The 15589-nt window shown below is 49.1% G+C and overlaps 1 protein-coding gene across 1 annotated transcript; it reads left to right on the top strand.

Moving 5' to 3' along the window:
- The first annotated feature begins 5469 nt into the window (after positions 1-5469).
- On the top strand, positions 5470-15242 carry ICMT (isoprenylcysteine carboxyl methyltransferase). Its single transcript, XM_049877750.1, has 5 exons — positions 5470-5733; positions 6538-6626; positions 7531-7700; positions 9078-9295; positions 11973-15242. Exons 1-5 carry the CDS (start codon positions 5539-5541, stop codon positions 12153-12155), a joined length of 855 nt encoding a protein of 284 aa, XP_049733707.1. The 5' UTR covers positions 5470-5538; the 3' UTR covers positions 12156-15242.
- Positions 15243-15589: the final 347 nt, after the last annotated feature.

Raw genomic sequence — 15589 nt, 5'->3', positions numbered from 1 at the left:
CCGGTGAGTGCATCAATGCTGAACCGGGCTGGCCCAGCTCAGGGAGAGTGAATTCAGAGAGACCCCCATTGTCCCGGCCTTTTGTGTCTCTCCCCAGCTGGCTCTAATCTTTAAATATTTACCCGGCCCCTTTGTGCACATATGACTTATGCACTTCAGGCTGATGTGCTCATAAATTACGTGTCATTTACCCGTTTCCAGGCCGGAGAGAGGGGGCTTTCATGCCTCCAGCCCAGAATGGCCGCTGGAGGGGAAGAAAACCTTTGGAGGACCAGGCTTCCCGCCCAGGGAGAGATGCGGCCACACCAAATAGGCCCCTCCACACTGCGCCTTCCAGCCTCCACATGGAGATGGACAGAGAGAGGCCAGTGAAGGACTAAGACCAGCAGGTGGGTGGTTTCTCTAAAAAAGAGACCAAATTAGGATCCGTTGAGGGGGAGAGAGGACGGGGTTCCTCAACTTCTCCCAGCTTGGTTTCAGGCCTGTTAGTGCCCTGGGGTAAAAACATCACAAAGTTTAGTAAAGCAGAAAGAAAGGTTTTATTCAGCATATGTTCAAAGAGGCAAAAGTAGGAAATGGACAAGCATGCTGCCAGGGCCATGTCTGTCTGAGTCCAAGGAAATATTACAGAATACACAAACCCACTGCCATCGAGTTGATTCTGACTCATAGTGACCCTATAGGACAGAGTAGAACTGCCCCATAGAGTTTCCAAGGAGCACCTGGAGGTTATGAACTGCGGACCTCTTGGTTAGTAGCTGTAGCACTTAACCACTAGACCACCGGGGTTTCCCAGAATACACAAGAGTGGGAAAATGGACAAGCATCCTGCCACAGCCCTGTCTGCCCTAGTCTGAGGAACGTTACAGAATCATCAGTATATAGTAACATTACAAAATTGGCAAAACCATTGAAAGCCTCACCTTTTCACAAATTAGCTAAAAACTGATAAGTCACTGTGAGTCTACATTTTGAACTGTCTTTCTTAACCATCATTGGTACAGATTTCAATAACAACAGTCAGGAAGGTCCTCATTGGTCCAACAAATCTTACTATTCACTAAATGCTAGTAAAAAAAAAAAAAAGGTAAGAGTGGAAAGTATGTGGGTCTTTTGTGCTCTGTTTTATGATTTGTTTATGTGAAAACCCCTTGCTGTCCAGTCAGTTCTGACTCATAGCTATCCAACAGGACAATAGAACTGACCCAGAGAATTTCCAAGGAGCGCCTGGTGGATTCCAACTTCCGACCTTTTGGTTAGCAGCCATAGCTCTTAACCCCTACACTGCCAGGGTTTCCTGTTTATGTGAAAGTTTTCCTAAAAAATGTTTTCAAAGATTGTCCTAACTATTGTCTGTATACCTCAGGGCCCAGCTGATGTATCCTTGTGAGTCCTTGTGGTCCTTTTGAGTCCAGCTTCAGCTGGGTCACATTCTAGGACAGGGAACAACGGCTTCAATATTATTTCCAAAATCACTGGATAACACTTAGGACAGGAGCAAACTTTCCATCCTAGGACGCTGGTGTGGGTTGAGGCGCTTGGTTATCCATCTACCGAAAGTGTTTTAGTCATCTAGTGCTGCTGTAACAGAAATACCATATGTGGCTGGCTTTAACAAACAGGAATTTATTTTCTCGGTTTAGGAGGCTAGAAGTCTGAATTCAGGGTGCCAGCTCTAGGGGAAGGCTTTCTCTCTCCGCTTTGGAGGAAGGTCCTTGTCTCTTTGGGCTTCTGCTCCTGGGCAATCTTCATGTGGCTTGGCATCTCCCCCCATCTCTGCTCTGCTCGCTTATTTAATCTCTTTTATATCTCAAAAGAGATTGATTCAAGGTACCCACCCACTTAAACCCACTGCCGTCGATTCAAGGTACATCCTACCCTAATTCTGCCTCATTAACATAACAAGACAACCCATTCCCAAGTGGGATTATAACCACAGGTTAGGATTTACAACACAGATTTCGGGAGGACCAAATTCAATCCATAACAGAGGGGAGGGCTCATCCTTGCACTGCCTCCTGGCTGCCCAGGGCTTCCCTACTCTCTACATTCTTTCTTGCTCAATGGAAAAACTGGGTGCCGTCAAGTCGGCACCAACTCACGGCAACCGCATGTGTGTCAGAGTAGAACCGTGCTCCACAGGGTTTTCAATCGCTGAGTTCTTAGAAGTAGATTACAAAGCCTTTTTTCCTAGGTGCCCGTGGATGGGCTTGAACCTCCAAACTTTCGGTTAGCAGCTGAGCCAGTTAACCATTTGCACTACCCAGGGACTCTTGCTCACAACTCACAGCGACCCTTTAGGGCAGAGTAGAACTGCCCCATAGGGTTTCCAAGGCTGTAATCTTTACAGAAGCAGACTAGCACATCTTTCTCCTGCGGAGCAGCTGGTGGGGTTCAAACTGACAACCTTTTGGTTAGCAACTGAGCACTTAATCATTGTGCCACCAGGGCTCCCCTTTTTAAGAAAGGACTAATTTATTCTCAGCCTGCAGTTTAACTTGCAAATGTTACAAGGTGGTTCTTAGCACTCTCTAAAACAGGAGGGGTCCCCACGTGGGCCCAGGAAGAAAAGCCACCTCACCGGGTGGGCGGATGGCAGGCTGACAGAAGGGGGGATAAGGGGAGCTGCAAAGGGATCTTCCTGCAAGAGAAAGGGCTCCTTTTGTGCTGGCCTCCTAGTGCCTAGAACAAAACACATTCAAATGCTTATTTACAAGGAAAGGCAGCAAGGGATCCCCAAGGCAGAGTAGTTTTTCTTTATTTTCTTACATTTTTGTAGGTTTCCCATCCCCCCCCCCACCTTATGCTTTCCACACTGGAGAGCCTGGTGCATGCTGGATTTGTCTGATCCGATTTCAAAAGCAGGTCTCTGTCTGTCTGTGAATGACTGCGTCTCTGAGTGTGTTTGTATGTGACCGTTTGGGTGCAGGCTTGTGTGTGCAGGCCCTGGCACATTTAGCGACTTCAGCGACTTCAAAACTGCCCCTTCCCTAGATATGGCCCTGCCTGGGAGGACTGTCTCCCTTCTCTTCCCATTCTCCAGGATGGGGCTGATGAAGATGAAGGGCTTAGGGAGGTGATGAGTCGAGGAGAGGGCTTCATAGGTTCTAGCTCTCTGGTCTGAATGACATATTACTCTGTGCCTCCAGAATGGTGACAGCCTCCAGGGGTAAATCGGGGCCAGAAAGAGAGGGTAGAGGGCAAGTGCCAACGACCAGAGGGGGAACTTCAGGGAGTGGCTCCCCCCGCCCCCCCGCAGGACCACGCACCCTCCCAGGAGTGAGGATGCAATGAGTGCCCTCTAGTGGCCTTGAGGCATCTTGGCACAGGGGTCCTAAATCGGGGGAGGCCCTGAGAAATTTAGGGCAGGGCCAGGAGCTCCATCTCTCAGCCTGCAGGAACACTTGGCGCTGCAAGTGAGTGCCTTTGGATTATTAAACATTAAATTTCCATAATCCAAATTTAGCAAATGTATTCTGAGCCTGATTTAGAAATGGTACTGGCTTTTATAAGTGGTCTCTAGGTGACCGAAATAGTTTGCCCTTGACTACTAACCTAAAGGTTGGTGGTTCGAACTCACTCAGGGGTACCGTGGAAGAAAGGCCTGGTGGTCTGCTTCTGTTAAGATTACACCCAACAAAACGCTACGGAGCAGTTCTACTCTGTAAATGGGATTGCCATGAATCAGAATCAACTCAATGGCAACGGGCTTAGTTTTGGTATTTTGGGGCTTTATAGAAGTACCTTGGACTTTTATGCAAGCCTTGGTGGCATAGTGGTTAAGACCTATGGCTGCTAACCAAAAGGTCGGCAGTTCGAATCCACTAGGTGCTCCTTGGAAACCATATGGGGCAATCCTACTTTGTCCTACAGGGTCACTATGAGTCACAATCTACTGGACAGCAACGGGTTTGGTTTTTCTTTTTGGTTTGGGCTTTTACAGAAGTACTTATGGACTTACAGAAGTACTTATAGTACTTTATGGAGCCCTGGTGGTGCAGTGGTTAAGAGCTACAACATTTTATATCTGCTAACCAAAATGTCGGCAGTTCAAATCCACCAGCCTCTCCTCAGAAACCCTATGGGGCCAGTTCTACTCTGACCTATAGGGTTGCTTTGAGTTGGAATCAACTCCACGGCAACAGGTTTGCTTTTGTTTTATAGTACTTTATAGAAGTGCATCGTTGTGTGACAGTCAGATCAGGACCCCCATTTTACAGAAGCCGAGGCCCACAGGATTTGCCCAAGGCTACAAAGCCAGGATGCAGCAGTGGGGGGGCATGGGATGCCAGCCAGACTCTTCATCCCTCTAGCTCAGCTACCCAGACTCCTTCCTCCTCCCCCGGGGCCTGTCCCCTATCCTGCCTCAGGCTTGTCGCCTCTGCCTGTGAGAACGCTGAGCCGGCCCTCCTGTGGATGCCCTTGTTCTCATTTCCAGCAGCAGGCGGGCTGCGACTCCATGGGTCCCAAGGCCAAGCTCTGAGTCTCTTCCCTGCAGCCTCTTTGGCCTCTGCGCTCCCATCCTCTGACTCTCCCTGGGTTGCCTCTCCTCTCTCCTCTCCACCCTTACTCGGCCCCTGCTCACCCACCCACCAGTGTATCCACTCATCCGTTTACTTGACTTTCTCCTCCATCACCGTTCTGTGACTTCCCGTACCCTTTAAAAAAGTAAAGAGCGATTTCTGATTGTAAAACATATACGTTCATTATAGGCAATATGGAAAATAGAAGAACATATAGAGAAAACAATAAAAATCGCCCAGCATTCTTGATGCTAAACTTTGGTATACATCTCAATCCTTGTTCCAGGCTCCTATACATCTTTTTTTTTTCCCCCCAAGCCAATTCAATCCCAAACTTTTTATTCTGCTTTTGAAAAAACTTAACCTATCCTGAGTATTTACACGCGGATTTAAATGATCGATGATCCCCTCGCCTGATGCCCGAGTGTAGGAGGGTATTTAGGAGGCTTCCAAGGACGCCCGGGGAGCCCTGTGCAGAGAGGTGCGAGCGGCCCGAGCACTCACACGGTCCGCGGACTCCGGGGAGGGGGAAGGGAGCTGCCCTGTTCGCGCCTGCGCGCAGGAGGTTGGCAGGCTTCGGAGTTCGAGGGGAAGGACGATGGGGGGCTGGGCCTGGTGTGGGGTCGTTTCAAATTTCAAGTGATTTCTTCGGACAGGACATTCCTGAGTTTGGGGGAAACTTGCGGCAGACGCCGGCGATTACTTCTGAACCCAGGATTGAGGCGCACGGTAGCCCCGGTCCCGCCGCCACTCGGCCCGGGTCAGGGGTCCCCAAAGAGACGCGGGCGGGCGGGGCGGGGCGGGGCGGGGCGGGGCGGGGCGGCGCGCTCCCGCCAAATTCAGGCCAGCAGCCCTGCAGGGTCACGGTCTCGCGAGAACTATCAGCGGGCGCGTAGCTGCGGGCAGCCTGCCCTTCCCCGCGCGGCTTCGGCGGCGCAGTGCGCAGGCGCGGCCGGCGGGTTTCCCGGGGCTACAGCAGCCGCTGCTGACTCTCGGTCGTTCGCCGGCCTGCGCCATGGCCGGCTGCATGGCGCGGGCTCCTCCGGGTTCCGAGGCGCGCCTTAGCCTCGCCACCTTTCTGCTGGGAGCCTCGGTGCTCGCGTTGCCGCTGCTCACACACGCCGGCCTGCAGGGCCGCACCGGGCTGGCGCTCTACGTGGCTGGGCTCAACGCGCTGCTGCTGCTGCTCTACCGGCCCCCGCGCTACCAGGTGCGGGCCAGGCGGGGCGGGACGAGGACTGGGCGGGTAGCGGGCCGCGGCAGGGACCCCGCACCTTTTCCCCCAGGGCCAGGGCTGCCAAGAGCGGGATCCGCGGGGAGGGCGCCCCTCCCATGGGCGTGCTTTTGATTCCCAGGTTCAGGTCGGAAGAACGTTCTCGCCTCTCAGGGCTCTGGGGGCGTCCGGTGCTGGGCTCCCTCCACCCGGTGGAGTGGGTGTTCAATTGCAGTTCGTGCCACTCAGCACCTGCGACAGATGCGCTGGGGTGGGGAGGAGGGAGCCTCTCAGTTCTTTTATGTAATTTAAGGTGTGGAGCTTCACCTGCTGCCAAGTCTGAGGTCTAAGGCCCCGCATGTCCGTGGAGAGGGCTGGGCGTGCAACTCCGGGTACCCTGGCCAGGTTGGCTGAAGGGATTTGGGAAGATCCTGCCCATAAGCAGGATTTCCGGAATATTCCCCCAGCCCTGAATAATAGTAATGGCAGCTAAAACTTAATGTAGCACTTCTAAGTGCTTTACGTAGGTAATCTCAGCAGTCCTAAGAGGTAGGTACTGTTGTTATTCCCACTTTGTGGATGGGAAACAGACCCAGAGAGGTTAAGTAACTTGCCCAAGGCCGTACAGCCAGTGAGGGGTGCCAGTGGGATTTGAACTCAGGCCACCAGACTTCAGCCCCTTAACTGCTAAGCAAATCTGCTCTGTTACTGCAAGTGGCCTACTTATCCCAGGAAAGCCAGCAGCCTGGTTTTGTGCTCCCAGAACGGCCGGGTGACTGAGCTCTTTTGGGTCTATTTCAGATAGCCATTCGAGCATGTTTCCTTGGTTTTGTCTTTGGCTGCGGCATGCTGCTAAGTTTTAGCCAGTCTTCTTGGAATCACTTTGGCTGGTAAGAAGTATTTTTGGAATAATGGTTTTGAGGAGAGGGTGGCCAAGTCAGAGGGTCAGCAGCCGCCCATCCTTCTCCCGGCATCTCATCTTTGACTGGCCAAGGCAGTTTAGGGTTCTGTGGAAACGATTTCACTAGTTTCTGCCAAGATTTCTACATCTCGAACCTTGTGGTTTCCTGCCTGTTGGTTGTTTCTGTCGCAGGCAGAAAAGGTCTCCTGGGCACACTCCTAACAGGTGCCCTCAACTGCACTGTAGCTGCAGGGACAGTGTTCAGTGAGGTGACGCGCCCTTCCTGGAAGGGGACACAGATCCTCAGTGACTGGAAGGGGCAAGGCTCCAGCTTGTCTTCGTGGGCCATTTCCGTCTCTAATTTCCGTTAGGTCACATCTAGTGCAGTCCCCGTGGCCAGTGTAGGATTTTCCCCTACACTCTTATTTCAGTCCCTTGAGCCTTCTAGTCCCTGACCTGGATATGAACCAGTGGCATCAAGGTTAAAAGCTTCATCTCCTATTATCAATAGGCTTAGCCATCTAATTCTGCTTGGCTGGAATGATTTCGGTTTTGTTGAACTTTCATATCCGACATATATCACTAGTCTATTTTGATGTTTTCCTCTTTCTTGTTTTTCCATGTGTGTTGTCGTTTTAAAAGGGCTGAAGGGTACATAATGCCTTCCTAACCTCCTTTTTCTGATGATGTTCAAACATAGTCCCTTTAAAGCCCACTCTCTGCAAACCTAAGGGTAACACTACATATAGGCACCTGATGGCTTCTCCAGGCAGGTGACAACAGGTATTTCCTTATAAAATTCAGGGACAGTTAGCAGGCCCAAATCCGTACTTTTGTTTATGGCTAACTTGGTTCCCTTGCCCCGATTTGTCTCTCTTTTTGTTTTTCAATAGGTACATGTGCTCCCTGTCATTGTTCCACTATTCTGAATACTTAGTGACGGCAGTCAATAATCCCAAAAGTCTATCCTTGGATTCCTTTCTCCTGAATCACAGTCTGGAGTATACCGTAGCTGCCCTTTCTTCTTGGATAGAATTCACACTCGAAAATATCTTCTGGCCAGGTTAGTGTGCCCTGCTTTCCCCTCTGAAGGGGAGAAGGTTGGCTTCCACGAAAGCCAAGACAGTGACATTGGTCCACCTCTCGGGCCTAATCCCTGTGAGCGGTTTTCCCCCAGACCTCGATCCTTACTAAGCTATTTATAAGAACAAGCACTGCCTGGGAACTCCGCTTCTGGATTCTGAATTGAGAACATGTTAACCTTTTGCTTTAAACCTCACATAATACAGAACACCATGTAGTGTGACTTCCTAACTCTTAATAGCTAGATTTCTGATTTTGCAATTAGAGGACATTTGGGTATATTTATTTCCTGTGACTTGTGAAAGGAGTCCTGGTGGCACAGTGGTTAAGTGCTTGGCTGCTAACCGAAAAGTCAGTGATTCAAACCCACCAGCCGCTCTGTAGGAGAAAGATGTGGCAGCCTGATGCCGTAAAGATTATAGCCTTACAAACCATATGGGGCAATTCTACTCTTTCTTATAGGGTCACTATAAGTCAGCTGACTTCATGGCAATGGGTTTGGGTTTTTTTTTTGGTATGATTTGAGAAATTTTAGGTGAAGATTTTATTAGCAATAAACCTTTTCATCTGGAACCCATTCTGGAATTGAACTTCCTACAGTAAATGAAAGAAAACATGTGTGGCTCCCAAACCAAACACATTGCCATCAAGTTGGTTCTGACCCGTGCTCACCCCGTGTGCTACAGAGTAGAACTGTGATCCATAGGATTTTCTTGGCTATGATCTTTACGGAGGATCCCTGGTGGCACGATGGTTAAGCACTCAGCCGCTAACCAAAAAGTTGGCAGTTTGAACCCACCCAGCCACCCCACAGAAGAAAAAACCTGGCAATCTGCTCCCATAAAGAATACAGCCAAGAAAACCCTATGGGACAGTTCTACTCTATTACATGGGGTTGCTGTGAGTCGAAATGTACTAGACGGCACCCAGCAACAATCTTAACAGAAGCTGATTCCCAGGCTTTTATCCCGTGGTGCCACTGGGTAGATTCAGACCTCCAACCTTTAGGTTAGTAGTTCTCTACTTCACTTAGCTACTTCACTTAGCTGTACCTGTGGTCCCTAAGTGAAGGGACGGTGGGATGTGAACCAGAGAGCCCATCGCTCTAGGAGGGGAGGACCTGTTTGTCTTGGCTCTCTAACAGGGTTGTGGCCACTTTGAAGTAAACAGATGAACAGCCCAACTTCGGGAACTGTGTTTCGCTCATAATTAAACTTTAATGTGGTGATGGCAAATGCTAACTGCCCACTAGCATGTTTTCTAATGTTTCCATCTTTGGAGAAATAGGTTCATTTTAAGCAGCGAAAGGGGAGGACTCCACAGTTTTCCATTTGTCACTGATATCTCTCTCCCACAGAACTGAAGCAGATCACCTGGCTGAGTGCAACCGGGCTGCTGATGGTAGTCTTTGGGGAGTGTCTGAGGAAAGCGGCCATGTTTACAGCTGGTTCCAACTTCAACCACGTGGTGCAGAATGAAAAGTCAGACACGCATACTCTGGTGACGAGTGGAGTGTACGCTTGGTTCCGGCACCCTTCTTATGTTGGGTGGTTTTACTGGAGTATCGGAACCCAGGTATAGTATACAATATGAGACTGGCCCCTTTGAATTTTTTTTTTCTTTTACAGTTTTTAAAGATACAATTTATATACAAGTCACTGTTTTAAAGTGTACAACTCAGTGGTTTTTAGGGTAGTCTCAAGGTTGTTCATTGCACTTATGAAGTGATAATCAAGTAGAAGTCAGTAGTTGGGAGAACGGATATAATCATGAGTACTTTTACTCTGCCTAATGGATGTCCTAAGCTTGTGAAGTCCTGGTGATTCTAGGTGTTGTGACCCCATCTGCTGTTGTACCCCTTCTCTGCCTCCTTCACCTAGATCTACAGCACCCCATGGGCTGAGTACAGGAGCACCCACTGCCTAACCTAGTGGAATAATGACAGCTGATTTCCTTAGACCTAAGTATTGCAGTATTTTTACACAAATAATGCGTCTTCTACATTCGTTTGCCAACCATGCCCTCCACCCCAGCCAAGGTATTTTATTTTCCAGAATGCCGTGCTGATTTTTTCACAGCAAACATGTTAAAAAAAAATCAGCATAGCAGCTTATGAAAGTACCCGGTAGGAGGGAGGACACAGGTGGGCATACAAACGTAGAAGCCGCGTTGTTTGCGTGGAAATACGGTAGTGAGGCCAAGGGCATGCATGAGGTGTAAGGTGAGCTTGTTACTTTGTCCTGTCTCAGACAGCAGACAGCCTTTGTTTCTCGATAGTTGTCTTGAATCTGTACTCTTGGCCCAGAGAAGGTGAATAGAATACGGACAGTTTGTCACCTCTTTGGGGAAATCAAGGCAGAGCCCTCAGGCCTCGATCGGCAACGCATGGTCAGTGAGGACTCTCTGGCGGCCCCCCAAAGGTGACAGGTTACAGCATAAGATTTATTTAATTCATTTATTTTATGATTTGCCTCTACTTTTTCTAATTTATTTCTCATTAGAAAAATGTGTTTGGTATAGAATAGAATTGCATGGCCAAGAAAGAGAAAGACTTGGTTTTACTGGTTTTGTTTTTGGGTTGTATGTGTGTGTGAGTGAACATATGCACAGCCATGCACCATTTCAACAATTTCTACCTGTCCAACTCAGTGACACTGATGACATCCTTCAGCTTGTGCAACCAACCATCCTTCTTCCAACTGTTCCACCATCAGATTTATTCTAAAACTTGTATTCCTGCAACGTGTAAAGCTCCTGCACTCCCAGTCACGTTCCCTGGAACACCCTGATGTTAGTTGAATAGTGACACCTGTCATAAATACTGGAAACCTTAGTGGTGTAGTGGTTAAGTGCTATGGCTGCAAACCAAGAGGTTGGCAGATTGAATCTGCCAGGTGCTCCTTGGAAACTATGGGGCAGTTCTACTCTGTCCTATAGGGTCGCTATGAGTCAGAATCGACTCGACGGCAGTGGGTTTGGCTTGGGTCATAAATACTTACCATACACCCAAGGGCTCAAGGACTAGAGCGTTTCCATACCTTTCCAACCACAGATCTTTTTAGATCATGACCCAGCGCACACATATGTGTGTGTAAATCAAACAAGACTTTGACAGCACACTTAAGCTGGCTGTGTACGAAACTCAGTATTTCCAATTTTGTACCACCGGTGATGCTGTTCCCATTGCAGCAGGTGGGTTTCATGGCTCCATGATGGGTGTGGCTGGTCCAGTTCTGGCTCCACCAATGGGCCTCCCCTTCCTTGTATTAAAGTGGGAGTTGCAGCATTGCCCTGAGATTTGCTGGGAGGCTTAATGGCCTGGTGGGCGTGAAGGGCTTCGCCTGGTGCTGGGAACACAGCAAGTGCAGGATTAGCAGTGGTCAAGAATAAGTCTGTAGGTGCCGGTGGCTTACCTGAGGAAAGAGACACCTGCCTGGGGACTCAGTGGGGCCAGGCAATGGGCAGGTGGGGTGGGGAGGCTCCTCCAGCAGCTGGGGCATGCTTTTGGCTATAAAGGACTGTTTGGCTGTGGATCCGTGGGGAAAACATCCTCAAAAAGTGGAAAAAACACATGAGTGAAGGAGGTAAGAGGTGGACAGTATGAACACTGGGGAGGAGGGAGACGGAAAGGACTGGAAGGAGGGGGCTGAGGTGCTGCTTGCAGGGCCTTGAGTGCTGGGCTAAGGAGCTGGGGTTGAGGTGTTCCAGCTTCCTGAGCAGGGGAGTGATTTGATGGAAGTGTTCTCAGAAGCTAAGTTGGGTAACAGGGTATCTCCTGTGGAGGCAAAGGCTGTGGAGGGAAGAGGCGGGGCCTGCTTTAGGGTGTGGCGGAGGGCCAGGACAGGAAGGCAGCCTGCACAGGAACAGAACTTCACCTTGGGAAATTCACGCTTCAGGGGGTGGGAGAAGGAGCTGCCGTCACCCTAACCTGAGTGTTGGAATCCGAGAAGATGGTCTTTCCTTTTAATTTTTAGCTCTATCTCAGGTAAGAGCAGCAATAGGCCAGGGTCTGAAAGAAAGCTACAGGGATGAGTTTGAGCTCCACATGAAAGTAATGGCGTGCTTTCAGTTCCCTATGGTGTAACAGCAGCGGGTGAGTGACTGCCTCTCAGAGATCCCACCAGTGTGCCAGAGAGTCTCCTGGGCCCTTGGCACGGAACTCCTCTGGGCGTGGGAGAGAAACAGATGAGCTGGATGCGTGACTTCAGGCCCACCCTGCCCTGACCAGCTTGGTGTCCCCTCCCTCTGCCAGGTGATGCTTTGTAACCCAGTCTGCGGGGTGGCCTATGCCTTGACGGTTTGGCGGTTTTTCCGAGATCGAACAGAAGAGGAAGAGATCTCCTTGATTCACTTTTTCGGAGAGGAGTACCTGGAGTACAAGAAGAGGGTACCCACAGGCCTGCCTTTCATCAAGGGAGTCAAGGTGGAGCTATAACGGGCGGCGGAGGGCCAGGCAGGGGTGAGGGCCCGGCTCCATTCAGCCTGGGACGAGACCCACCTTCTCTGGCTGGCTACCTTGCAGGAAAAACTTTCTTAATCATTTTATATGTTACCAATTAAACTCTTCGGGAATGTCACTCAAGACCAAATGGTCAGAAGGCCTTAGGACCAAAGGACCCACCAGGTGATTCACTCTTACGCAGAATCCAGGTTGGAGAGGTGAGAGGAGGTTGGAGAGGTGAGAGGCCGGCAAGGCACAACAGCAATACTCAGCAACCCCTTCAATGCCACCTGGCGAAAGACAAGGCCACGCCCCATATCCCTAGGAGGCGAGATTGTGTCTAAATTGTAACAAAGACTCCTTGGGAGAAACGGGCCACTGCTTTCAGCAATGCTTTTGCGGTAGAAAGCAGGCATCCGTGCTTATTAGCGTTAGAAACACATTTAAACCCTTTGATTTAACAGGAAACCCCAAACAGCACAGCTTTAACCTCTTTATTTCTGTCCTCAAATGCACGAACAAACATCTATACGCTTTTAAAGATAACTTCCTTGTAAGGCGCTTTGGCTAGTCATATATTTACTCATATTTACATATCTGTGTTTTATAATAGCGGTGTAGATTCAAAGGGGCCTCCTTTTGGGTTTATAGCTGCCACTTTTATGGGTCAGCAAGTAAGCACAGACACCTCAAGATGCTCTGGCCCAGTGTGGCTTTGTATCACGTGTTGTTAGTGACACTTGCCACACTGACCCGGCCCCCAGTTCAGGGAGACCCTAGATCCCTTTGGACTCTCCCAGGATCTTGGCACCTGCTCTTCTTCAAGGGGGGGGGACTGTTATCAGTGACAGGTGTATCAAAGATGTGTCCTTTTCCCTTTAGCCAACAAGTTCTTAGTGAATGCCTGCCTGCTCCGTGCAGGGTGTCTTTACAAATTGAGAAATAATAGCTCTCCATTTATTTGGGATTTTATTTTCATTTTACCATGGTTTAGTTTTTTGTGTTTCACTTTAAATCTGTTAACTATTGTTTCCTACGTTCTGATTTCCGAATCCTTAGGTTCCTACTGCTGTTTCAAACTATCTTTTCCAAAGGGGTTTTAGCAAATACAACTAAAATTCAAGCAAATCGGCTCATGAAAGTAGTCTTACATAGAGCAAGTAACCTCACTTGAGTCAGTATTTTTTTTTTTTTTCTTTCCAAGTTTGGGGAGAGTGGTTGGCGTTATGAGTCAGGCATAAAGCTTTAAGAGGTGAGAAGCTTATTTGATTCTGGAGTAGATTCGGAACTGGGTCGCAGTGTGCAATCCTCCCGTTCAGCTCTGCAGTGGCACTAATGAATGTGAATGTGAAGGCGGCGTGGCCCCATGGCCAGAGCCCAGCTCCGCCACCATGCCATGCCACGAGGCCTTTGAGGAGCCACTTAACCTTTCTGTGCCTAGATCTCCCCATCTGTAAAATGGGGTCAATACCACCTACCTCACAGGGGTGTTGTGAGGCTTGAGAAGAACAATGTCGCATGTTTTTAATACTTAGAGAAATCACACGGATGAAATCTATACTGCATAAGAAGTACGTGAAAACCACATGAAAAAGGAGACATTTGGTTAACTGTACCAGACACCTAAAATGTGTGTTTGAAAGAGAATTTTACCAACTCGTGATATTACTCATTTCTAGATTTCATTGCTTAATTAATTTTCTTGTTAGTATGTATACCAAAGAGGTTTACGGGTTCGTCGGTTGCTGGTGTGAGAACTGGACAGACTCGGCCCACTGCCCTCACTCTGGTCTCGTGGTCGGATTCTGGACGAGGCCTTTGCGGGAGCCATCAGCAGTGTATTTCTTTGGAGCGCACCCTCCCCACTGGATCAGGAGCAGGCATGTTCTGTGTTTGGGGACTTGAGTTGGTTGAATCAGTCCTACACTTGGTCTCCAAACCATGCTTAGCAAAGCAAACTCCGCGTGGTAAGACTGCAAGCTTAGAGTGGAGTTCTTGGCAGCCACCCCCAGCTCCTTGAAGGAAAGTCCTTCCTTAATGTGTCTAGCAAGATTGGGCCCAGCCTTCCTTCCCACCGGGGCCGCGAAGCTGTGTTTTTGATCGATGGTGAGCTGCTCGTGACAGGCTTTGTGGACGGTAAGACTGAAAGTTTTGACACTGGTGATCTGTTCTGCCATATGCCAGAGTCCGGGCATCCCCCTTCCTGGCAGGCCTTCAAGCTTGCACACGCCCAGAAGGTAGGTCTTAGTGCTTCACCATGAGACGCTGCTGCTGTCAGTACCACCCGGGACTGACATTGCATCCTGCTCGGCTTTAAAGAGCAGTTCCACAGGTGGGGTCTGTGTGAGAACCTTCCCAGCCTCATTTGTAATCTCCCAGGGCAGAAGTCAACAACGTCTTGGTGAAAGATGGACTATTAAAGGGCAGGATTGTCAGGTGATTGACTTTGATCCTGTGTGGCAATCTTCATGTTATTTTTAACTTTATAAATTTGGCAGTGACAGCGCACGTGGCAGAGAATCAGGTTAATGAGGTAACAGCTCTCCAGGTGTTCACTGTAAGGCCATAGCGCCAATTTCCTCAAATTAAGACTCTATCAGGAGATTTCTCTTTCCATTGCGGGTTTGAAGGTAGAGATTCATAAATGGGAAATGCATGTTGCACAGAGCAAAGTTACTTTGAACCAGTAAAAAGTGAAAGGTTTTGTGAGGGCTGACAGGCTGCTACTGAAAGTGGCAGTCTACAGAAAAGGTGAGTGGGTGAGCCTTTCCCAGGCAAAAAGCAGCACACCTGACCGCCCTCAGTGAGATGAATGGCTTTTTCAACCTAAAAAAGCAAATCTTATCAACGCCTTTCTATTTATTTAATGATCTGAGTGGCTGACATAATCAGGAAAAATATTCCTAAACCAGTAGTTGTAGTAACATTTTAGGCTCGATAAAGTCTTAGCCGAGAGCCCTGCTGGTGCAGTGGTTAATCATTTGGCTGCTAACCAAAAGATGGGCGGTGGTTCGAACCCAGCAGCTGCTCCACAGGAGAAAGATGTGGCAGTCTGCTTCCATAAAGATTATACCCTTGGAAACTCTGTGGGGCAGTTCTATCCTGTCCTATAAGGTCACTGTAAGTTGGAATCAACTCGATGGCAGTGGGTTTGGGGTTTTTTTTTTTGTTTGTTTGAGGTCTTAGCCACATGCATTTTGGTAGCAGCCCCTCTATACCAGGTACAGTAAGCCACTGTCCCTTCTCTGCACTTTCTTACTGCCTTAGATAGTTGGGATCTCCCGCTATTTTTTGCTTTCGTAGTGGTTCAGCAAGATCAGCAGACCTTGGCATCGCCATTACAGTGGGAAATGCTTACTCTGTGCCCCCCTGCTAGGGTAGGAAAGGTTTGGCACCTTGTTGTGGGGTGGGAGGGCCAACCATCCTGA

The sequence above is a fragment of the Elephas maximus genome, chromosome 3 (genome assembly GCF_024166365.1).
Source record: "Elephas maximus indicus isolate mEleMax1 chromosome 3, mEleMax1 primary haplotype, whole genome shotgun sequence".
NCBI lineage: Eukaryota > Metazoa > Chordata > Mammalia > Proboscidea > Elephantidae > Elephas > Elephas maximus.
Note: the sequence above shows the minus strand (reverse complement) of the source record. Positions and strands in the feature narration are given on the sequence as shown.